This window comes from Protopterus annectens, chromosome 12.part0 (genome assembly GCF_019279795.1).
Source record: "Protopterus annectens isolate FY-2018-M chromosome 12.part0, PAN1.0, whole genome shotgun sequence".
Lineage (NCBI taxonomy): Eukaryota > Metazoa > Chordata > Ceratodontiformes > Protopteridae > Protopterus > Protopterus annectens.
Window position 1 is genome coordinate 1367591536 of NC_056746.1, and position 26286 is coordinate 1367617821.

General features: G+C 37.1%; 1 protein-coding gene across 1 annotated transcript in view; it reads right to left on the minus strand.

The window, feature by feature from the left end:
• Positions 1 to 26286, minus strand: part of ANGPT4 (angiopoietin 4) — a 1038655-nt gene that overhangs the window by 402898 nt on the left and 609471 nt on the right. Inside the window, exon 2 of the mRNA XM_044090423.1 lies at positions 24226 to 24381. Within this exon, the coding sequence (XP_043946358.1) occupies positions 24226 to 24381 (156 nt within the window). The remainder of the gene's footprint in view (positions 1 to 24225; positions 24382 to 26286) is intronic.

Here is a 26286-nt window from a genome sequence, read left to right on the forward strand (position 1 = left end):
GTCACTGGACTGTTGTTATCTGCAGCTACTGTCAGTCTAATGAAACTAAAGTATTGAAACTGGACTTTTTAAAATTAAAACATATTTTTACTGAAATCACAAAAAAAAAGAAAGATTTCCACATTCGGCCGGTCCCCCATACCACTTTACTATGCAAAAGCCACAACCAGACAACAGCGGAGTCCACAGATTGAGTGATCATTAAAAAAAGCAAACAGACCACCTGTAACAAACATAACACATATCGTAGAATGTTAAGTTTCAGCCTCCATTAAATCAGCCAACAAAAATCACACAAAACACAACTATTTAACTGTTGTGAAGGCTGTCTTTTAGTTTATTGGATACAAACAACTGCAGTTTGAAAAAAGTATTTTAGTTTATGAGATGCCCTCTGAAAACCTTAATGCGGTCAGAATTGCTTAGCTAAAGATGAAAAGTGAAATACAGTTGACAGGACATGAGCATCTTAAAAATAATAAAAATGCTGTGTTGCTGTTCTGTTATACCAACATCAGAGACCAAGGAGTACAAAGGCATATATCTTCCTTCATATATCTGGCAGTACCTTAAGATTAGCACTTAGACATTCACTGGTGCAAATGCAGAAAGTGTGCGAAATGCTTGACATGGCCAATAATCTATAAACAGAGCTTTGTGGGTTTTGGAACTCTATACTGCAATATTTGAGAAGAGAAACATGATGGGCAATGAACTTTCTTGTTGTTGTTTCTCTGCTGGTTGTTACCCTTTTTATTATCTTAGCACCGGCTAAAAAGAAAAAGAAAACACTAAAAGAAGAAAGGTATTTTCATTGTAGACCACAAGGGATTTAAGATATATTTATTTTATCTTTAAGCCAACAATGCAGTCTATGCTGTTCTATGAATCAACTTTCAGAAACATGAAGTGCACACTGCCCTTCTTTTAGCCTTGTTGCATTTAGCAGATTGCTATGGCAAGCTACATTTTCAGATCACATGAAACATTCTGCTGATAGTGTTTCATCTACTTTAAATCATTAAGGAGGTGGGAAGAAAGGAATTTTCAAATGAATGAGGAATCTTACAGATTCAAATTTCATCTCACTTTTTTGGAAAGCTGTCATTAAATTAGTTAAAATACTGTTTGCATCTTATATATCACATACTGTCTGACAAGATAAGATAGTACTTGCATGTTTAGGTATGCCATTCATAATCATATACTTTTCTTGCAATGAAAATTTAATGTAATTGTTTTCTGCCATACCATTTCAACCAAATCAAGTTTTATGAAAATCATTTGAAGATGCTTATTACTTACAAGGCCATTACTTCTAGACAATAAACTGAAGGAATCTTTAGAAAATGATGCTTGTATTCAAATCTAGTTTAAACCTAACCCAATAAAAAAAATTCAGTGTAGGATATTTCAATGGTTAGACAGGATGAAAGTGAACATTTTTACAGCAAAAAAAAAAAAAAATATATATATATATATATATATATATATATATATATATATATATATATATATATATATATATATATATATATATATATATATATATATATATATATATATATATATATATATACATATATAGATAGTCCGAATCCACAATAACTGAATGCACTTAACAAAAGCACTTTCACCGAAAAAGCGCTTTCGTTAAAGTCCATTCGAAAAAAAAAAAAAAAACAATAAATCTTCTTTTATGCTGGGGTCTAGCCCCCCTGCACCCCCATGTGGGGGGCAGTGCCCCCCACCCCCTACTTTTATATTCTCACTCCGAGGTCACACTACAGTGGGGAAAAGGGAATTCTCCCTTAACCGCACCGTAGTGCGACCGGCACAACCAGCATACATAACCGAAAGTGCTGCTTCAGTGAACAGCACTTTCGGTTAAGTATGTTCAGTGATTTCTGCTTTGGCAGAAAGTGCCGTTGGGATCTGTACAGATCTCGTATATATATATATATATATATATATATATATATATATATATATATATAGATATATATATATATATATATATATATATAGATATATATATATTATACTTCAAAACATTTAAAATTCATAACATCTAAATTCAAAACATTGAGAACACAACATGTAAAACCCATAACATCAAATTTCATAACATCAAATCTTTGCATCACAACATCGTACAATGCAAATCACATACAAATAACACTTTTTACTACACCCCCTCTGCCCCCCACATCCCCTGTAAATTAAATATACCAACTCCAAGATCGCACTACAGTGGGAAAAAGTTAATTTCCTAACCCCACTGTATTGCAATCACTATAAAATATTTACACATAATGTCTATAACACATACCCGTATAGCCTAAAAGCCACATACAGAGTGGCAAAATAAAATACTATATAAATAGTGTAAATTCCTACACTATATAAATAAGAACTACAACATCTCATACTGATACCACAAGAATAACAGATTAAACTATAACATTTACATGTTTCATGATACACTATTCCATATTATACATTTTCGATGTTATGAAATTCAGTTTTATGAGTTTTAGATTTTTTGAGTTTTAGTTTTGTGGTCTTGATGTTTTGAATTTAGATACTATGAGTTTTAGATGTTTTGAAGTGTAACCATATATGTATTTATGGTTTGCAATCACTTACCTGAATGGCAGTTAGTTGAATGGCTAATTGTTTAATTCATGGTTTTCAAGGGGCAGGAAACCAAATTAAGAGTGGTCGACCACGTTTAGCCAAGTTGCATAGTGCACACGACCTTTCAGGATGCAACGTACTTAGACTTCACACTTCAGTGAGGAACAGGGAATTAGCCCAGTTCCTCACTGTAGTGTGATGTTGGAGTTGGTATATTTAATATGCAGAGGGTGTGGGGTGCAGGGGTGGCATAGCCCCTTGCAAAATAGTAGAATTAACATACTATTGAATGTAAAGTTCAACAGTATGTTACTGTGCATAGCAGTAGGTGAGTGATGTCACCTACTGCTATGTCGAATACATCGAACCATGGAGTTCGATGTATTCAGTTTCATTGTGGGTTACTATTCGGAATTTCGGATTCAACATTGAAGGTCGACATTGTAAAGATTCGACCGATGTTGATTCGACATTCCCATAGTAAACCATAGATATATATATATATATATATATATAGATCTAGGACGTTTGCTCGACTCAAACGAACGAAATCCAAATGGCCGGGCATACTTACGTGAAAGTGCTTTTCACCGAAGAAGCACTTTTGCGTAAGTATGACTGTTGCCGAAGCTGTACTACAGTGTGGGTAAGGGAAATTTCCCTTTTCTCCACTGTAGTGCGGTCTTGGAGGGAGAATATTAAAGTGTGGGGGGCACAGTAAATGTAGGTTTTTTTTTTTTTTTGTCACACGCTTTAACGAAAGTGCTTTTTCGATAAAAGCGCTTTTGTTAAAGTGTATTCGGGTTTTATGGATTCGGACATTTGCTCAGTCTAGCAAACATCCTTGATCCATACACACACACATATATATATATATATATATATATATATATATATATATATATATATACATACATTATTCATAAATGTTTAAATATGAAACTGCAAATAAAATACCTAAACTGCATATAGAAAAACAAAGTGATTAGTATCACAAAAAGCTATTTACAATGAGTCAGGGGTGCTGGGTCTTTTCTCCTCAGTTTTAATACATTAAACATCACCCTTTTACATTTTCCATAAATAACAGGTTAAATACACACACACACACACACACACCCACACACACACACACACACACACACACACACACACACACACACACACACACACGGATTGGCTTACTTTTATCGAATGGCACTACTGTCGACATGAATAATGTCAGCACCAAATGACTGATATCTTGCATATTAACATACAAGAAGTTTTACACAGGAAGGCAGAACAAAGACCACACACCACGTACTTAATAGCAAACAATAAAATTTAATTGAGTGCGCTTTCATCAAAAGTCTTTTTCAGAATGAAGGTCAGAGGTTATACTGAAGAAGTCTATTGACAAAAGCGCGCTCAATTAAATTTTATTGTTTTCTACTAAGTGCATGTGCGTGGTCTTGGTACAGCCTTCCTGAGCAATGTTTCTAGTTTTTGTATTTGGATTTGGATTCGGTGTTCATATTGACATACTACTAAGCATGTGCCAAGCATCGATCTCAGAGCATGCAAAAAACTTAACATAAAATTAAAAAGAAAACATCATTTTACCCCCCATGTGAGGTGCTAAACCCTGCACAACTCCTGGTAACTAAATACTCAAGATTGCATAGTTTTCATTGAAAGGGCAAATTCCCAACCCTTGAGAATCATTTCATGTGGTACCTTTGTTGACAGGTGTCAACCACCTGTCTTGTCTGCCAAATAGTGTAGACAAAAGTGCTTTGAGTGGCTTTAAGCAGCAAAAGAAGAACCTGTCTCTTTGTGCATGCACAAGCATACATACATACATGCATACATAGATGCATATATACATGCATACATTGTTTATTTGAAGAGAGATATTTCACTGAGGAAGACTGATGCATCATACTCTAGAGTGCAAAGGTTATGTTATAGGTGTACTTAAATATTTTTTATAATTTCTAATGTACTAGCATGACTAAGTTACCAAATGCCCTAAAGTTTTTGTTCCTAGTGCCACACTTTACGCAGTTGTACTTTTCTAGTTTCTTTTCTTTTTGCCTGACCCGCATACTTCCTGCCACATCTGGGAATTCTAGGAATGCTGTATTTCATTGCCATGTGTAATGTCTATGTCCTGCCTCCTCCCACCTCTGGGAGTGCTGTACCTCACTGCCATGTGTGTTGTCTATGTCCTGCGTCCTCCCACCTCTGGAAGTGCTGTACCTCACTGCCATGTGTAATGTCTATGTCATGCATCCTCCCGCCTCTGGGAGTGCTGTACCTCACTGCCATGTGTGTTGTCTATGTCCTGCGTCCTCCCACCTCTGGAAGTGCTGTACCTCACTGCCATGTGTAATGTCTATGTAATGCATCCTCCCACCTCTGGGAGTGCTGTACCTCACTGCCATGTGTAATGTCTATGTAATGCATCCTCCCACCTCTTGGAGTGCTGTACCTCACTGCCATGTGTGTTGTCTATGTCCTGCGTTCTCCCACCTCTGGAAGTGCTGTACCTCACTGCCATGTGTAATGTCTATGTCATGCATCCTCCCGCCTCTGGGAGTGCTGTACCTCACTGCCATGTGTAGTGTCTATGTCATGCATCCTCCCACCTCTGGGAGTGCTGTACCTTGCTGCCATGTGTATTGTCTATGTGTCCATTGCTGACATTGATTCCTTTCATTCCATACTTTGTCTCTTACTCTAACTAAGTCTGGCATCTCTCTGTGCTGTTGGATTTTTATCTTCATGCTTCACCTTGCTCCATGTCCACTGTTCAGATACTCAACTGTCCTGCCTCTGGCCACTTGATGTACCATATTTACTCCCTTTACTGTCTACTGCATTTATTTCAAATACATCAACTGCCTGTAGTCATATGCTCTGTCTCAGAGACTCCTTGCAACACATGCCAAAGTCAAACCATTCTGAGTGAATGACTCCTGTTTTCTTTGCTACATTCATAGGTTCATAGGTTCATATATTAGTACTAAACTAACTGCCCTTGTGATCCATTTTAAGCTTAGCCAGTTATCCCTTGTGAGACTCAAACCCTGCACCTTGTGTTTGTAAGGCAAACACCTTAACCATTAGGCCACCCTCCCAACCCCAGGACTGCAACATGCTCTCATATACTGTCCACTTGTATATATCTACAACATTGCGCAATGGTAGTAGGAAACAGAAGTTGGCATAAAACATAAACAATAAATTATGGGACAAAACTCCTGTGGACATCAGCATCTAGCTGTCTTGTTCATGAGCAGGTTACATAATGCAGTACATTTAGTAAGCATAATAACTCAGTTATTAACTGCAGCTGTGGAAACAGCCATCTCCACTATTTCTTATTGAGCCAGAGCTTTATTTGTGGAAATAAAAGCAGAAAAAGAGAAGACAGTGACTCTGTATCATGGGAGAGTATACTGTGTGGTGTCACACCAATTATTTAGGCAGGCGGTACTAGAACACCTGTTTACTGCACCTCCCATGGTGTCTGCACCAGGACAGACAATTTCACAGACAAGTACTAGCCAATAAAAGCTCAGTGCATTCTCCTTACATATAAAATGAAAAGTACTACATAAATTTAATCAAACTACTTGATTAATAATACAGACCCTCCTTGGAATATTTTAAGTGACTGAGATACTTATTATTAAGAATTAACACAACTGTGGTGAGTTTTGTGTCATATCATTACATCTCTGTTTCTAGGACATAATTTTTATAATACAGATTAACAAAAACAAAGAAAACATAATGTTCTCTTATGATTAGTGATCAGCACACACACACACACACACACACAAAAGACAAAACCAAGGTGATCACCATGCTGGCTATCATAAAAGTCTTCTTTAATAAAAATGAGAAATAAAAACTTGAAATGACAGGATAAGCACTTTCAGGTTAAAGCCTTCTTCAGATATATGTATATACTGACGGCGAAGTGGTTAAGTGGTTAATGTTGTCACCTCACAGCAAGAGGTTCTCTGGTTAAATTTGCAGCTGGGGTGCCTTCTGTGTGGAGTCTGCATGTCCGCCCTACATTCATGTGGCGTTTTGTAAATGACCAGATCAAGTGTGAAAGAATAAGTGTTCTATGCCTGACACAATGTCTGGAAAGATGGGTGGAGACATAAGCCCTGTTATGTGACTCTTAGTAGAACCTCAGTTCTGAGACTCGGACTTTACAACGAGAGTGGATGAGACAAGTCAGGACACCTAGGATAAGGCTGTAGGGTTGGTTACTACTACTCATGGCTATTGTACACCATGCCATAGGAGTGGACATACTGACCACAGTCACTACAGTGATGAGAGAGCTCTTGTTATCCTGAACTCTGACTGTAGTCCTCCTTCCTATATGTTTCTCTTTTAAAATCCATTACATTTACATTCCTCTAGAATCCAGGGATACTTTTTTACAGGCCTAAATAACTTTAAATCTGGAAAGATGGATATTGGCTATAGCAGTGATTAGTTTATATTCCAAATAATAGATTAATTCCACAAAGTAAAATATGTAGAGTCAAACAACTGCAATTTCTCTTCTAATCATCGTTGACTCAGTTTTTGACTTATTCCCCTTAAGATCAAATAAAAAAATGCATTATTAAAACTGGCAGGGGAAAAATAAATATCATCAACCATAAAGAATCATTTACCTATTAAATAATGTAATATAAATGTACATTCAAATTCTAGATATCAGTTTTCATGCAAAAATATTTCAATAATTTTTTAAGTTGAGTAATTCACTCAGGAAACACGTTTTTAAATACCATTTGCAAGATTATAAGGCCGAGATGCCTTTGAAAGTTTTCATTTTAATTCCTGTTTTAGTGAATTCATTAGAATCATGGAACCAAACTCCTATTTGTTGTTTTAGCAGGGTAAGCAAAATGATCCTTCACAGATCCTATTTATTCATAGCATAGACTACAAAGGCAAGAGTATGTATGTTATATATGGAGAGCTTGGAGTAGGCAATCAGCCAGATTGCCTTGGGGTGAAAGGAGGGAACCTGAGGGTTTGGCAAAATCTCACTCATGTATGAAGACTCATAGGTTCCACAGAGACAGAAACCAGTAATCAAGATCAAACCATAGGCTCTGAAGGTCAGAAGTAGAAGCCTTAATCATGGCAGCACTATGCTTCCGACTGAAGTCCACTGAATGTCTTACACCTGCTATTTGTTTAGTAAAAGTCTCAAAGCCTGTTTTACTGACCATATGTAATACAAGTCAATGTGGCAATAACTCAGGAAGGATATGGGTAATTCATGTTTTTACCCACGGTGGAGTGAAAGGAACATTGCTTGGTCACAAGGGCATAACCAAGTGGTTGAACTAAGTCACCCGTGGTTCTGTCATGGTGTATTGCTAATATACAATACCTTTATCTTGTAACTAAAGATCTTACATTTTTAACACAATGATATTCTATTGCATAAACTCAATTTCTTTTCAATTGCTCAGCTTAGATTCAAATCACTGGGGACAGCACAGCAATGCACTCCACAAGTGCACATCTATTTATGTGTACATGCTACATATTTACATACATCATATGACTGCTCATAGTATCACTGTAACTGTGGTAACTGATGGAAAGCATTAATAAACATTTTTATAATCTATAAAGTATAAGTATTACAACAAGGGAGGGTGCATAACATTGTCAATGCAATTTATATGTAGCTAGGAATTTCTGAAATCAGCAAAACATGAGTTAAGGATGTTTCATAACTTAGTAACAGGAAAAACATGTTGGGCATTATCTTAAATGTGTTTGACAGAGATATACTGCATTTGTACTCCCAGGTGTAATGCAGTGTATTTCAGTAGGAGGTAAAACCTTTCCAGGCTGTAATTTTCCTTAGGTGGTACCTGTCAAGCAAAAATTCATATGGAAACAGTACAAATTCTAAGCCACGTCTGACATTTATTAGATACCAAAACAGAAGTTTAATATCATAAAAAACTAGAAATTAAACATATTGTTGTCTTTATTATGTAGATAGGACTCATTAGACATAAATGCTAAACAAATGCATTGCTGTGCAACATCCATGTCATTGTGATTTCAATTATTTATACCCTTTTCATGGAAAATATATTGTTTTCTTCCTAAAGCTAATAATATAGAATTGCTGTTGCTGGGTGATGCGTGATCAGAAATTGAAAGATCTTCTCTTAAAGTAAAAGGGCTATAAAACAGCTCAGTGATTACTTGAACTCTAACAGGATTTGCCTCAGAAAATCAGTTCCAAGAAGAAAAATGTAAAAGACATGTCACGACAATGCAGTAATTTAAAATACAGTTACATTTCTTGTCCTTGCTCCAGGTATGTTTTAGGTTTTATAATGCAGATTCCTCATTAAAAGAATGCTTTAAAGGTTAGCTAGTAGTAGCTTTGCATTAGTGCTGAAGTTACTTACTATTTAATCTCATGAATCTTCTTCCATGAAGAGAATTCAATAAACTTGGTAACCTAGAAACAAAACTGGGAGATATATGGAGAACCTAGACATGCACTTCAATTTATTTGGCTATCTCCACCTAACTGCATGGTTGTCAGTTAATCAGTTTTCTATCACACTACCCCAGTTATTAAACCCACCTCCCAAATTTTTCACTTATACATTCACCTCCCCTTATAATAGACGTCACCGTCTCAGTGGAGTCGCCAATTTCTATGAATGAGGATAATTTGTGTGAGTGACCATATCTTCATATCATAACTATGATGAGGACTATGGTGAGTGATCAATCACAGGAGAGTTAAGTAAATTTCAATTATCCCACCCCATCCCAATGGTTCACATACTCTGCCACTCCGCTCTCCATCACCAGTTACATGAACACTTTATACCTATGCACAGCATATGCAATGAATCTGCTTTACTAGAATGTGCCAAAATTACAACAGAGATGACCAAATCCCCCCAACAAGATGGATGAACATGTGAACAGGCAATAGCTTGTCAGTCCCAACCACCTGACCTTCCACCAACTTTTCCCAATTCCTCCACCACCTGTCATTGTCCAATATCTGCACATTCTGATCACATTCAGGGCTTTATCTATCTGTACCAAAAATACAAATTAATGTCATTCTGTTTGGATTTTATTCCTTTTTGGAATAAAATGTATTCTATTTATGTGAATACAGATAAAATGGAAAGCATTACAAAGAAAGCATAACACTGATAAAAAAGTCACCCTTACATGTCTTTGCATCAGTTAATCAAATCTGTTTATTATCAAACAGAAATTTTCACAGGAAGCGTTTTGAAAAAGGCTAAAAGTAGCAGTTTTCTGAATAATATCGCACTGTGAGATTATCACACTCAGTTATTACTTCTGCGTAGTCAGGGCAACTTTTGAGATGATATTCTGGTATTAGGAAACAGGAGGTGCGGTGGCTCTAATCTTTTACATGAAAGCAGCAGTAGCTTGGCTTGCCATTTCATGTATTATTTTTCTCCAGTAACCTTTCGTGCAATAAATCAATGTTCTTTGCTAAGAACCATTTGCTGAAATGTTTATAGAATTTCTGTGAATTAGTATTTGGACTCGTGATCACAGCACATGGTCAGAAAATGGTTTGGGAAATCAAGTAAAACAATACTTGCTAGTAGGTGTGACTATTCCCAGACAACCATGACCAAGAGAAACGATATACTTTACTTTCCCTAACCATGAGTAAGATGTGGGTCTACAGACGATGATTGTCATGAAATAGAAGACATTCTTATCATAGCTAAAAATAAAGAAAGTGGTAACAATGTTTCCTCGGAAGCCTTTTGCTATAAAATTGCATTTATGTTTTCACATGAAAAACTTGTGTTTCATTGCTTAATTTGACATTAAAATATGTATCAACTGAATAAATGAGGTTTGGTAACAAACCAATTTGTCCAGGGACATCTTCAGAGTTGGGTCAGATAAATATATTGGTAGGAGTAAAGAGAGTGTGGGAGGAAAGGTGTAAATGCAGAGGGAATGAGATTTGGGAGGTAATGAGGTATGGGTAGGGAGTGGCTTAAGGGGTTTATGCAAGTGTAACTGAGCAAGGAATCACATACCAAGTTCCTTTAGTGGCAGCAATACTTACATGCAGATATTGGTGGTTTATAATACTTACATGCAGATATTGGTGGTTTATAATACTTACATACAGATATTGGTGGTTTATAATACTTACATAAAGATATTGGTGGTTTATAATACTTACATACAGATATTGGTGGTTTATAATACTTACATATAGATATTGGTGGTTTATAATACTTACATACAGATATTGGTGGTTTATAATACTTACATGCAGATATTGGTGGTTTATAATACTTACATACAGATATTGGTGGTTTATAATACTTACATACAGATATTGGTGGTTTATAATACTTACATGCAGATATTGGTGGTTTATAATACTTACATACAGATATTGGTGGTTTATAATACTTACATACAGATATTGGTGGTTTATAATACTTACATACAGATATTGGTGGTTTATAATACTTACATACAGATATTGGTGGTTTATAATACTTACATACAGATATTGGTGGTTTATAATACTTACATACAGATATTGGTGGTTTATAATACTTACATGCAGATATTGGTGGTTTATAATACTTACATACAGATATTGGTGGTTTATAATACTTACATACAGATATTGGTGGTTTATAATACTTACATACAGATATTGGTGGTTTATAATACTTACATGCAGATATTGGTGGTTTATAATACTTACATACAGATATTGGTGGTTTATAATACTTACATGCAGATATTGGTGGTTTATAATACTTACATACAGATATTGGTGGTTTATAATACTTACATACAGATATTGGTGGTTTATAATACTTACATGCAGATATCGGTGGTTTATAATACTTACATACAGATATTGGTGCTTTATAATACTTACATGCAGATATTGGTGGTTTATAATACTTACATACAGATATTGGTGGTTTATAATACTTACATGCAGATATCGGTGGTTTATACACAATACAAATAGCAAAAAATAACGATGCTGGATACTGCTCTGGATAAAGACAATTTAATATCACCGGACAATAAATATAAAAATGAGCGCTTTCGGGCAATGGCCCTTCATCAGATAAAAACAATACATTCTAAAAATCCTTTTAAAAACATTGATAGCCAATCAGTGTTCAGTAAAACACCCGCCTTTTACTCAGTGTAGGTTTTAAAGGAACAACATCGTTTAAGCCTGGTTCCCTATGTGCTGTCAGTTCAAGAATCCACTTAGATTCAGCTAGTTCAGTATTCAACTTGATATCACCCCCCCTGTTGGTCAATTTTAAATTCACAATGACCCTAAACATAAACTTATGCGTAGGGTTGTCCTTGACATGCCTAAACAGGGCGTTATGTTCATCATTATTCCTTATACTAAATGAGTGTTGAAAAATTCTTGTTTTTAACATTTGGTTGGTTTTCCCAACGTAAAAACAATTGCACGAATTGCATTCTGCTATATATACTAAATCTGTAGTCCGACAACTAGCCTTACCCTTAAACTGATAAACCTTCCCACTAATGGGGTGTTTGAACTCAACCCCTTTCTTAATACTGCCACAGGCTTTACAACAGCCACATGGTATAGTTCCTGCCTTCCCCTTTCTTAACCTAGCGTCAATGGTAGTAGACATCTCCTTGCAGAGTATGTCCTTTAGGTTCCTATTTCTCTTGTAAATAAAATTGGGGCTAGGTCCAGCTAATTCTTTTAAGCTATCATCGCTAGTTAGAATGTTCCAATTATCACGTATTATGTTACTAATACCTTTTATGTCACTACCATAGGTCAACGCTACTTTATGTCTATCATAACTGGCCCTCCTACCCACTCGTTCCAGTTCTACATTATCTGTACGGTCCAGCCAGGGTCTATATCTATTAGCTCTAAGTGGCTTTGTCCTCTTAATAGCTTCCCTCACCATTCTCTTATCATAACCTCTATTGGAAAAACAACTGCTTAGATAATCAACCTCCATTTCATACTCAGCTTCATCCTTCACTATCCTAGACACCCTACCCATTTGACCTTTCACCACATTGGTAAAGGTGTGTCTAGGATGCATGCTGTCGTAAGACAACAAAGTGTTACGCCAGCATTCCTTCCTATGCATCCTTGAGGTGAAGCCTTCTGTATTTTGGGTTAAGCAGACATCTAAGAAATCTATTTCAACCCTAGATGTTTATACACTAAACCTAAAGAAAGTGGTGGTGGAGTGGAGATAATCTATGAAACAGTTCAGTTCATTTCTATCCCCATTCCATAAAACAAAAATATCATCTACAAAACGTAGATAAAGGGATAGATGTTTCTTCCATACATTATCATTAAATACAAATGACTTCTCCCAATATGTAAGGACGAGATTTGCATAAGTATTGGCACAGGGGGTGCCCATTGCTATCCCCTGTGCCTGTCTATATGCAAAATCTCCTCCTAGGAAAATGTTATTCTCCAATACTAGTTTTAACAGCTCTAGAATCAAACCTATCTTAGCACTGGTGAATCTTTTAGCAGTTAGAAGCTCCTTTAACGCCAAAATCCCATAATCATTATAGACCGATAGTTTCGGGAAGGGGATGGGTCACTGAGAATATATCCATCTGGCTGGAAGTAACACTTAGACCCCTAGTGGATGAACAGGCATATATTTTAAAGGATACAGGGCATTATCTGAGCCTGATTGGTAACATCAGTAAGGAGAATTTGACAGGTGACTATCTGATGGCCACCCTCGATGTAAATAACCTTTTCACCATAATTAATAATGATTATGCAAATCTCGTCCTTACATATTGGGAGAAGTCATTTGTATTTAATGATAATGTATGGAAGAAACATCTATCCCTTTATCTACGTTTTGTAGATGATATTTTTGTTTTATGGAATGGGGATAGAAATGAACTGAACTGTTTCATAGATTATCTCCACTCCACCACCACTTTCTTTAGGTTTAGTGTAAAAACATCTAGGGTTGAAATAGATTTCTTAGATGTCTGCTTAACCCAAAATACAGAAGGCTTCACCTCAAGGATGCATAGGAAGGAATGCTGGCGTAACACTTTGTTGTCTTACGACAGCATGCATCCTAGACACACCTTTACCAATGTGGTGAAAGGTCAAATGGGTAGGGTGTCTAGGATAGTGAAGGATGAAGCTGAGTATGAAATGGAGGTTGATTATCTAAGCAGTTGTTTTTCCAATAGAGGTTATGATAAGAGAATGGTGAGGGAAGCTATTAAGAGGACAAAGCCACTTAGAGCTAATAGATATAGACCCTGGCTGGACCGCATAGATAATGTAGAACTGGAACGAGTGGGTAGGAGGGCCAGTTATGATAGACATAAAGTAGCGTTGACCTATGGTAGTGACATAAAAGGTATTAGTAACATAATACGTGATAATTGGAACATTCTAACTAGCGATGATAGCTTAAAAGAATTAGCTGGACCTAGCCCCAATTTTATTTACAAGAGAAATAGGAACCTAAAGGACATACTCTGCAAGGAGATGTCTACTACCATTGACGCTAGGTTAAGAAAGGGGAAGGCAGGAACTATACCATGTGGCTGTTGTAAAGCCTGTGGCAGTATTAAGAAAGGGGTTGAGTTCAAACACCCCATTAGTGGGAAGGTTTATCAGTTTAAGGGTAAGGCTAGTTGTCGGACTACAGATTTAGTATATATAGCAGAATGCAATTCGTGCAATTGTTTTTACGTTGGGAAAACCAACCAAATGTTAAAAACAAGAATTTTTCAACACTCATTTAGTATAAGGAATAATGATGAACATAACGCCCTGTTTAGGCATGTCAAGGACAACCCTACGCATAAGTTTATGTTTAGGGTCATTGTGAATTTAAAATTGACCAACAGGGGGGGTGATATCAAGTTGAATACTGAACTAGCTGAATCTAAGTGGATTCTTGAACTGACAGCACATAGGGAACCAGGCTTAAACGATGTTGTTCCTTTAAAACCTACACTGAGTAAAAGGCGGGTGTTTTACTGAACACTGATTGGCTATCAATGTTTTTAAAAGGATTTTTAGAATGTATTGTTTTTATCTGATGAAGGGCCATTGAAAGCCATTTTTATATTTATTGTCCGGTGATATTAAATTGTCTTTATCCAGAGCAGTATCCAGCATCGTTATTTTTTGCTATTTGTGTGTTCTGATTTCTACGATAACTGGATTTTGGCTAGCAAAGACCTTTTCATTCTGCTTTGATTATACACAATACAGTGATAAGATGATCAGCTTTAATAATTGGCTTAAATTCTGGTGTCATTCAAAGGGGATCCAATGTCTGTCTGCCTGGGATGACATGCTGGACAAGCCACGCTGCTTCGCAAGGGACGGCTTGCACCTGTCACCCCTGGGCTTCCGGATATTGGCAAAGGCTCTTGCCACCCCCATAGTGCCTTTTTTAGGCAAGGCTCAAATTCTAAACCTACCACCCTAGAACACCAAAAAGGAAAAAAACTAAGGGTAATGCTGCTCAATGCCAGAAGTCTCAATCTCAAGATGCACGCACTCGAGGCCCTTCTCAATATGGAGAACATCGATGTCTGTGCTGTGACAGAAACCTGGTTCAAGGCTCCTGAGAGCACCCCAGCACTAACAGGTTTCACCTCATATCATGCCCGGCCCCAAAATCCGGACAACACCAAGAAAGGAGGGGTGTCCATATTCATAAAGGACACCCACACCTCAAGGTTGGTGGCAACGACGATGCATCGGAGACCATCCAGGTGCAATTAACCATAGGCAAGACTGCTCTGCAATTTGTAGCATGTTACAGGCCACCCTCTCAAACTCAGGAACCTCACATGGCCTTCCTGAAAACATTGAGGGGATAAATGTATCTCCAAACACCATCATACTAGGTGACTTCAACTACCCTAATATAGACTGGGAACACTACTCAAGCCCGAACACTCTAACCCAAAGATTCCTGGAGTTCATAAACTCAAATGCCATGGAACAACTAGTCACCATCCCCACAAGAGGTGAAAACATACTTGATCTCATCATCACGAACATGGGATCAAAATGTTCAACACCGAAGTATACCCCTCACTGGTGAGATCAGATCATAAACTAATCTCGCTGGAGGTCCTCATCCCCCCACCTGAAACAAAAAGACCACAGTGAAAACTTCTCAAAAGCCGATTTCACACTTCTAAAAACTAGTGTGGTCTCCTTTAAGGCCCCTGAGCCAGTGGTAAACATTACTCAAACCACTGAATCACTTACAAATGCCTTCTACCAGCACCTACAGGACTGCATGGATCAGGCAATCCCAAACAAAACTAAGACTCTCTGTACCAAAGGCAAGCGTCCAGTCTGGTGGACCCCAGCCATAAACAAGCTCTACAACAAAAGGAGGAAGCTACTACAAGATAGAGCAAAATCCTTGAAAGGTAAGACACCTTTGATCATTATAAGTAACAAACTAAGAGCTCTCATAAAATCATCCAAGGCAAATTTTGAGAGAAAAATCGCCAAGGACTCTAAAGACAATCATAAGGCCTTCTTTAGCTATGTTAGAAACCTAGGAGGAAACTCCCAGATATGCTCAGAATTAGTTCAAAATGATGTGAAAATTACTGAACCTACACACATTGCTAACATACTGGCTGACAGGTTTAGTGCAAACTTCTCCCCCCCCCCAAAAGGAGACATATCTATTCCAGAGGATTGTAGCCCCCCAACAATCTCCAACGCCCAGGTGAGAACTGCCCTCACTAAGGCAAAAAACACAGCATCCATGGGACCGGATGGTGTCCCCGGCTGTGTGCTTCATGAACTCAACGAGGAATTAAACCCACAGTTAGGACAGCTGTTTAATCTTAGCCTCACCTCAGGATACGTACCCAAGGAGTGGAGCACGGCGACTGTGGTCCCACTTCATAAGGGCGGTGCCTCCACAGACCCTGGAAATTACCGCCCCATTAGCTTGACAAGCCTTATCTGCAAAGCCATGGAGAGGATCATAATGGAACTCATAAATAAAGACATAGGGAACTTGCAGACTTTGGATCCAACCCAGTTTGGCTTTGTCAAGGGCAGATCCTGCCTCTTAAACTTGGTTGACTTTTTCGAGACAGTCACCAAGGCCATTGATGAGGGAAAGGCAGTCCATACAGCCTACCTCGACCTGGCAAAGGCCTTCGACACAATACCCCACTCAGGTATCATCGGAAAACTCATCAGCTTGAATGTAAACCCATACATCACAAGATGGGTTGCAAACTGGCTAAGCGACAGAACCCACAGGGTCAGAGTTGCTGGAGCCATGTCAGACTCAAAGCCTGTCACAAGTGGTGTCCCACAGGGCTCAGTCCTGGGTCCACTCTTGTTCGGCATCTACTTTTCTGAAGTACAAGCAAACACAGGAGGGTTATGGCTGACAAAGTTTGCAGATGACTGCAAACTGGGCGCCATAGTCGAAAACACATGTGACACAGATATCCTCCAGAAGGGCCTCACAGAAATGGATAACTGGTGCCAGAGCCATGGCCTGAAGTTAAACGCCAAAAAATGCATAGTCATACCCTTCGGAAAACAAGGTTACCCCTAGCTACCATATAGGTGACAATCCACTGAGCACAGAAAAGTCATCAGGGATCTGGGGACCCAAGTTGACAGTAGTCTTCGCTTGACACTCATGTTGCTAAAGTAGTTAGGAAAACCTTCTATATCGCCCACCTGATCATGAAGGGATTCACATCTAGATCAAGGGAGGTCATCGTCCCCTGTACTCATCACTCATTAGACCTATGATTGAGTACAATGCCCCATTCGGAATGTATCTGACCAGACACCTGATGCAGCTTGAAAGGCCCCAAAAGTTCCTCACCAAAAGGATAAAGGGTCTCAAAAATATGTCTTATGCTGCCCGACTGAAAGAACTCCAGCTTTATTCAGTCTCATACCGCTTGCTCAGAGGTGACCTGTGCCTGACATATAAGGCCATGTCAAACCCAGATTTGATGAATATGCTTCACCTCAAAAAATCTAGATCCCTCAGAACCACAAGGGCAGGAGACTTAAACCTTGACACGGTTATAAAGAGAACGTGTTGGAGGGACAGATTCATCACCCAGAGACTCCCTATGCTGTGGAACAAAATCCCGGTACATGTGAGGCAGAGCACCTCGCTGGCCTTGTTCAAGAGGAATCTTGACCAATGGATGGGAGATCGCAGATATACCCCAGGGATTACTTCAGTGTCACTGCTTGACAGAGGCACAGAAAAATGATAGGCATAGTTTTTATTCAAACTAAAGGGGTGGCGAAAGCCACATAACTATGGGCTAGGCTTATAAATGCCCTTGGGCAGATAGCCTAGTATGAACCTATGAACCTATGAACCTATAATACTTACATACAGATATTGGTGCTTTATAATACTTACATGCAGATATCGGTGGTTTATAATACTTACATACAGATATTGGTGGTTTATAATACTTACATGCAGATATTGGTGGTTTATAATACTTACATACAGATACTGGTGCTTTATAATACTTACATGCAGATATTGGTGGTTTATAATACTTACATACAGATATTGGTGCTTTATAATACTTACATGCAGATATTGGTGGTTTATAATACTTACATACAGATATTGGTGGTTTATAATACTTACATGCAGATATTGGTGGTTTATAATACTTACATACAGATACTGGTGCTTTATAATACTTACATGCAGATATTGGTGGTTTATAATGATAGCAGTTTGAGTGATCTTTTATGGGTGAAAGGTGGATACAGGGTCCCCAGATTAGTCAGCTAGCTTAATGCAGGTGGTAAGGGGTGGGTATAGTGATCGATTTGTGCAATACACACAGCATAAGGGTTTTGATTCCCCTATTTAATTGGTATTGTGTCTAACTGCATTTGTAGAATGTGGGGATTTGAAAGCATTTGTGTTGCAGCTTGACTGACCAAATGTTCTTGGCGATGTGAATCATTATGTTACTATAGGGGGTTGAACATCTGACTGGTAGCTCCATAACTGGGGGGATTTAGATTGATACCTATAAACTTTGCAATTTTCATGGCAGCAAGGTGCTTAATTTGTTTTCTTTTGCAGATGATGGAGGAACAGGATTTCTGGCAAAGATGGTGAAGGACTCAGTTTGTATCAGCTGGTGGGCTTGAAGGAAGCAGATTGGACAGGTGATTTTGCTGTTGGAGACTTTGGACATTTGGTGTGGAAAGCTGTGAGGCTGTAGGTAACTACGTGATTCCAGGTGCTCATTTAGACAAGTAAGAGTTGGTATGGTTTGAGATTACTGTGGTGAGAGGTATGCTTGAGGTAAATTAGGGGCATGGTGTAGCAGGTGTTTAGTTAGCACTAAGGGAATTTTGGGGAAGAACCTAGGTGGGGTGGAATTAACAACAGCTGAGGTTGGGTTGGTTTTGGGGTTGGCGGGTAATCAGGTTGTTGGTAATTTTAATATGGTAAGTACACAGTTAGGCATGTCATATTTGGGTGGAGCTTTTGGGTGCATTTACAGTTATCTATTCAGGTTACTGTGTGGGTAGAGGGAGCATGATTTGATCTGATGCTAGGGAGCTGATATGGTTCATAGTGCATGGTAAGTACTGGTAATATCTCATACTAGGTTAGGGTTTAGATTGAGTACCACAAGAACCATTTCATTTATGCTTGAGGGAATTTGTAGGTAATGATTCTGGAAGCATTGTAGGCATGAAGGTGTTTTTGGTATAATTTGGGAGCAGGGTGCTTTGTTTATATAGGTGATAGAGGGTTTAAGCAAGGCATGCTTTTGGAGTTTTACACAAGTCGGCATGTTCTGCTTCTTTGTGTCATGGCTAGGGTTTTAGCCAGGAGGGACTTTAGGAGATACTGACTTGGGGGGGGAGGGGGGTTAAGGTTATGCAGGTGTTAGATGTTTTTAGCAGTCAGCACTTTAATCAGGAGCACAGTATTATGCTATTGTAAATTTGGTTGTTTTTCAGTGGTTTGATGGGTGAGCTTGGATTGAGTGGGTAGAGGGACAGACGTTGGCTATTGTAAGATGGGTTTTGTGTGATGATTGATCTTCGGATTTGAGTTCAAGGGATTATAGTTTCTGTGGCATTTCTTATGGTTATAGGTATTCACTATGGAGATGTTTTCAGGATCAGCAAAGGTGAGGATGGCTTCAGGTGCTGTGCTTGTATCATATAGTTTGAGTGATGGTTGGATGGCTCTTGGACTATTATTATATAAGGCTGCCATTATGGGTTAGTTGCATAAATACCATGATGGCCACTTAAAACATTTTATGTTTATAATGGACAGTTAGTGTGATGTCAGGATTGTTATTGCACTGACCTTAAATGGATTTCATTTGGTTATTACAATCATTTTGGTAGTAAAATGGGGATGCAAGGTGGCTTGAGGGTAGTCAGTCGTCTCTGTGTAATTTTAGTGGTGTTGAGCTTAGGGTTTGGTTGTCCAATTGGCTGGTAATGTCTTTTGAATCCTTGTGAGGTGCCCATTGGTCATGAGGTACAATTATTTAGTTTGTGTGGTTATGCTGGGTTATGAGTTTATGGTTTGTTATGTTAGCATAGGAAGGGGATCAGTGGTTGTTTTCAGTTGTTTGGGTAACTGGTATTTTGTTAGTTATGTGTTAGCACTTTAGGAGGTGATGACATGGAATTATTTTGGTTAGTGAGGATGGGGTACACCGAATGATGTTTGGTCTAATGACTTAATGATGGTTGGGTTATTGAAATTCTATTGGAGAGAGGGGGAACAGCCTTGTTAGGCTGGTGGGTGGAGAAGGGGGACAGGGATACTCTCTTCTTTTTCCCCCTCTGGTTTTGGATGGTCATTCCAATGAATTGGAAAAGGAAAGTGACTCGATAAATAAGCAAGTGGGGATAAGGATGCTGCTTATTTGGTTGAATGTTAATTCAATAAGTAAAATAAGTGGGATGTGCAATTCAATAAATGGTAAATGAAGTGAGTAGTGGGATGCTGCTTACTGGGCCAGGATAACCAAGGTCATGCTGTCCTGATTCACATTACATGGATATGGATGTTGGAATTCAATCAGCTATATTGTGTTTCAGTTGTAGTTAATAAATATTGGTTAACAAAGTTATGTTTATGAAAGTTTAATAAAGGTAATCAAATGTCATTTGGTGTGATGTGTTTATTGAAGGGGACCAGGACAACGTAGTTTGGGATTTCAGCCGATATAAACTAAGATATATTTTAGTAATGCTACTCCTCTCTGTTGTAAGCCATAAACAATGGTTCATTCATGACATATTTGTAAGAATATGTTCAGTCTTAAATAGGTTTTGTATATATCTCAAAATCTTAATATGCACGATCAAAAATGTCAAACCTGCATGAAGTAGACAGTATAAAGACTTCATGAGATAAAGCAACATAACATTACATCTTTTCACAGTAAAGTAAAGAAATTAATAAAACAACTTTGTATTGTCATGGTGTGATTATTCCCTCTGCAGTACTCATATATATTTATAAGTTGTGGCTTAGAAAAAAAATAGCTAACTGCAATACAAACTCTACAAGAAGAGACTCTGAGAGTTTTCATTATGCAAAGGCTTCAAAACAGAATGGAAAGTGTAATGTATACCCAATTATAGAAACAATGTCTACATTGTACTCTGCAGTTTGTTTTGTTTTGTTTTTTTGCTAATTATAGAAAGACTGCTCACTGCAATTCAAAAATGAGCATGTTGATTGGACAGATCAAACAGCACGACATTATAAAAGAAGGCTACGTTGACATACCAGACTTTTTATTGGTATATGGTGGGAAACAGCAAAATGCAAGAAATATCAGATATGTTCTGCAAAATTAAATAAGCAGAAACATACCTGATGTCTCTTGTAAAATACTGATTTTTTTAAACATTAAAAAACAAAATAAAACAAACAAAAAAAGAATCAACTGAGATTATCTTTTCTGTGCTGCTTCCCCTGCACTGCACTGACGTACTCGCATAAGAACGCAAGTCCCATATGCATGCTTAGTACATCCGCCCCCAAAAGACACTAATGCACCCCTGTTTGGATGTATATCAGCAATCACTCACTCACAACCATGGATTATTGCTTAAAGGTAAGTTGCTGATATGGTTTATCTGCAGAGGCTTTCACTCTCCAAATTAAAGGGGTCGTAACAAGACAGAATAACACACATTTGGGAATACATGGATCAGGGAAGGTATAGCTTTTTCTATGAGTAGTGCAAGTGTATAAAAAGACTGTCATTGCAGGCTGAAAAAAAAATAAACAGTTTAGCTGTTTCCTATAATATAATTATTTTCTGATTAAAAGTTTACTCTACAGTTTTTAAACAATAGGAGGGCATTTACTATATTAATACATATAATCATTCCAGTGAAAAGAGAAACAGATGGAATAACCAGCGATGCTTGAAATAAAATTATCTCAGGCGAGTAATAATAAATTAAAAAATATATATAAATAGTGCATTCCATAGTAGCCTGGACTATAAAAGTTAAATTTGTATTATGTATGGTATAAAACCATCAAATGTAACTAACCATAAGGACATTAAATACTAACAAGTAAAATGCAACCACTTAAAAGACCTATCTTGAAAAGAAGAACAGTAGAATGTGGCCATCAACAATGAATAGAATAATAAATAAATCAACTTGAATAATTAAGTAAATCGATAATTAATTAAGTAAAATAAAATCAATTTGCAATAAATATTTCATGTTACAACTATCATTAAGACCTCTAGAGTAAAGGATTTCAGACATAAAAATAAATAATATTTATTTAATTCTTAATACAATTAAGTAAACATTCTTTAATTATTCCAGATTCTTGTTATATATTGAATTAAAATAAGTTGCTAATGTTCTTGTGGCATCTGCATTTTTAATATCTCAGATATGACCCTCATTGGGCAATTTGTGTAATACAATATAAGCTACAGCACAAATGTAATTCATACACACCAGGCTTGTTATAGCTGCCTATAATTCTGCTGATCTAAAATAATGTCCAGTGGCAAAATGTTAAAATAATGCCCAGTGATACAATAACCATTAACAGTATTTTTATATTTGCTAAATGACCACTGTTTGCATATCAAAAAGTCTCTGGTGTATCTAAGCTCTGGAAGCAAAACTGAATGGGCAATTCTATTGATTAGACTTGGGGAGCCCCAATGGGAAGTTTTGGGGTTATTACTCACTACACCCTAAAATACCTTCAGAGGTAATAACATGGCAATGCGTCCTCAGGATTTTAGCTATGTCTTCCACAGAAGTAGCATAGGTAGTGTGAAAAACCTCTTTCATACACAAATTTGTATGTGTGAACAAAGACGGGAAACTAGGAAATAATTGTAACAGCATCTGCAGATTCCCATTGGTATAACCCCTACTGTTTAGCATAGATAATATCTTCTACTATATCAAGAATTTCACTTGTTCAAAAAAACAACCTTTTGGCTGAAAGATTTTAGTTGAACGGGAGAGAATTAATCGGGTGCCGTGGATTAGTACTCATAACATTTATAAAAAAATATATATTACTTGAAGTAAATTTCTTAAAGCTATTTGAATAGTCCCTGAATGCATATAAATAAAAATATCTAAAAATGTAATACATATTGTCTAAACATTTCAAGTAAAAGAAATACTAAATTAATCTGTTTAGATTCATGCACAAGTGTTCTGAGCAAAATAACCAGAGACACTGAAAATGAAGAAAACAGAAATGGGTTTGATGCTAAATGTAATTAAATGAAAAGTCACTGCATTTTAAAACATTGGGGACGCCTGTTTAAAGCTGCATCTCTAATGTGAAATAATATACTTCTGGGTTTAGTATAGTGGAAAAAAACATTGAAATGGCAATTATGAGGAGGTTCTACCAGTTGTCAAGTGTTCAGAAATCAGGGCAGAGAATTGCAGGCCCTGGCAGTAAGCTACTTTAGGCTACATCAGAGTGAAGCTGCTCTACAAAGCAACATTATGTGCAGTACCCTGAAGCAGACTTATATACTGGAGTAAACTGAAGCAGACATATACTGGAGTAAACTGAAGCAGACTTATATACTGGAGTAAACTGAAGCAGATAAGAGTAAGTCTTACAGGATGCTGTCCCAATTGTACTCTTCAATAGATGTCAAAATGACATTCATTACCCTAGTACCATAGCTAATCAACTCCGACCAATTTCTATTTAAAGTACCCCAAGGAATAAAGATATAAAGATTGGTAATACTTTCAAGTTGCATCCATCTAGACTAAACTGAACTTTCCGCTTTTTGATTTGTGGTTGTTATTTTAACTTTTTTTTAATCAAAATGATACAGTTATACTTTAAACTACCCAAGTTTGTTTTATATTTCCTCAGATGATATCATTTTCAGGTCTGTCAGTTTAAAAGCCTTTTCTAAAGATGCATGCAGCCATACCTGGGCTTCAACGTCTGTCAGTTTCCTTGTTTGCTCTGCAGTCTGAGACAATAAGTTAGTGCCAATTTCCAGCATGACAGCGGTATGGTTTTGCACTGCATTCTGCTGAATCTGTGCCATTTCTGTCTTTATATTTTCTTGGATATAGTTTTCTAGCTAATATGAAATGAAGACAGAAAACATAGATACATAAACAATATGTACAACTTTGAAAACATTCTAAAAAACATTTAAATGCAGTACCTGTAAAAATAATGCATGCAGTGTCATATTTTTCATTTTCTTAATCCACTTCACTCTCTCTCTCTCTCTCTCTCTCTGTCTTTCTCTTAAAAATAGAAAATAAAGCTGAAGTGTCATATTCAGATTCATGGATACTTCAGTGCTTAGATAGACAGAGGATGAAACATATCAAATGGCCATACATTATTTGTCTAAAGTTGTTTAAATTACATTTCTTTAAACCCTTAAGCAGTTCTGTATGTTGCAGTATGGGTGGTGTCCTACAAAGCATAGATATTTACTGCACTAATCACCCATTTTGTAGTGCTTTTGGACCCTCAGGGACCCTCATGTACCCAATCATCTGTACCCCCTCCAGTCATCCTACTGGTTATTCAATCCTCAATACTTGATTACATAGGATGCACACCACTCTGAGAGATCTGTGACTTCATCCTGGTCTTTCAAAGGACAAGAGGCAACAAACATAACAGAAGGCTGATACCTATTGCCCTTCCCACTGACTTTTCCACTTCCTGGGTCATGCAGGTAGGTCAATATATTTTGCACCATGTATGTACTACATCACAATGGACTTTAAATTACCATACATAAACAGACATGGCATCATATTATATACATAGTACCCCATTGCTATTTGAATGGTATACTGTATAATAATACAATGGTATAGATTATTTCTCCAGCACAATGACCAAACACACCAATACATCATATTCCAAAATAAAGTCTGTCCTAATAGGTCTAAATATAGTGCAAGTACCTCTGTAATTGTGTGTGTGTGTGTGTGTGTGTGTGTGTGTGTGTGTGTGTGTGTGTGTGTGTGTGTGTGTGTGTGTGTGTCTGTGTGTTTAAAAGTGTCTTGTGCAATGACACTGTTAGGGATTTTTTTGTAAGGTAATATGTAGGTTTGGAGTTAATGAGGGCAGTAGAGCTATGGTTCAGGTCAACACAAATGTGAATAGAATGTGAAATTCTAGGAAGATGTTTGAGAATTTTTTTAAAGCTCTGGGAACTGACAAATATATAAATTCAGATTGTCTTTTAGTAACCAATGTTCCAATCTCAAAGTGTATACATTTCTACAATATCCCTTATTGAAGATATCATTGGCCATTGTAAGAAAGATTATTACTATGATGTGGAAAATGTAGTATTTTCCTTGTATGTCTGTGATCACAGTTAATGCTGTTGCTTGTAATAAAAGAAGTAAATTTTATTATCTTGAAATTTAAAAGTAATACGAAAATGTAAATATTGGAGAAAAATGACAATATTATAAGATGAATATAAATAATTGTCAACTAAATGTGAATAACAATACATAATTAGTCAATCTGTCTATTAAAAGTGTGAGTAACATATACTTATTAAATTATAAATGTAAAAGTAAACGGGTCTATATTACCAACTCGAATGAACTGAAAAGCGAATACCATTTCATCAAATCATATGTGTCAAACTCACAGGTAACCGAATGGCCACATCACTGATTTTTTCCTAGGGAAATAAATTGGTAGGCCAACTACACACGACACACCAAGTCAAACATTATAAAGTGGAGGGCTTTGCCCCCCCACCCCTAACTAAATATACTAACTCCAAGATCACACTACAGTGGGGAAAAGGACAAATTCACACAACAGCCAGTTGACTTTTTTCCCTAGGAAAAAGATCAGTAAAGTGGCTGTTCCCTTATCTGTGAGTTTGACACATATGTGTTGATGAAACGGTATTTGCATTTCAATTTGTTCGAGTTGGTAATATAGTCCCAAAATGAACATAGTTTTTGTCTGTTTTAATTTTAAAATAAAAATA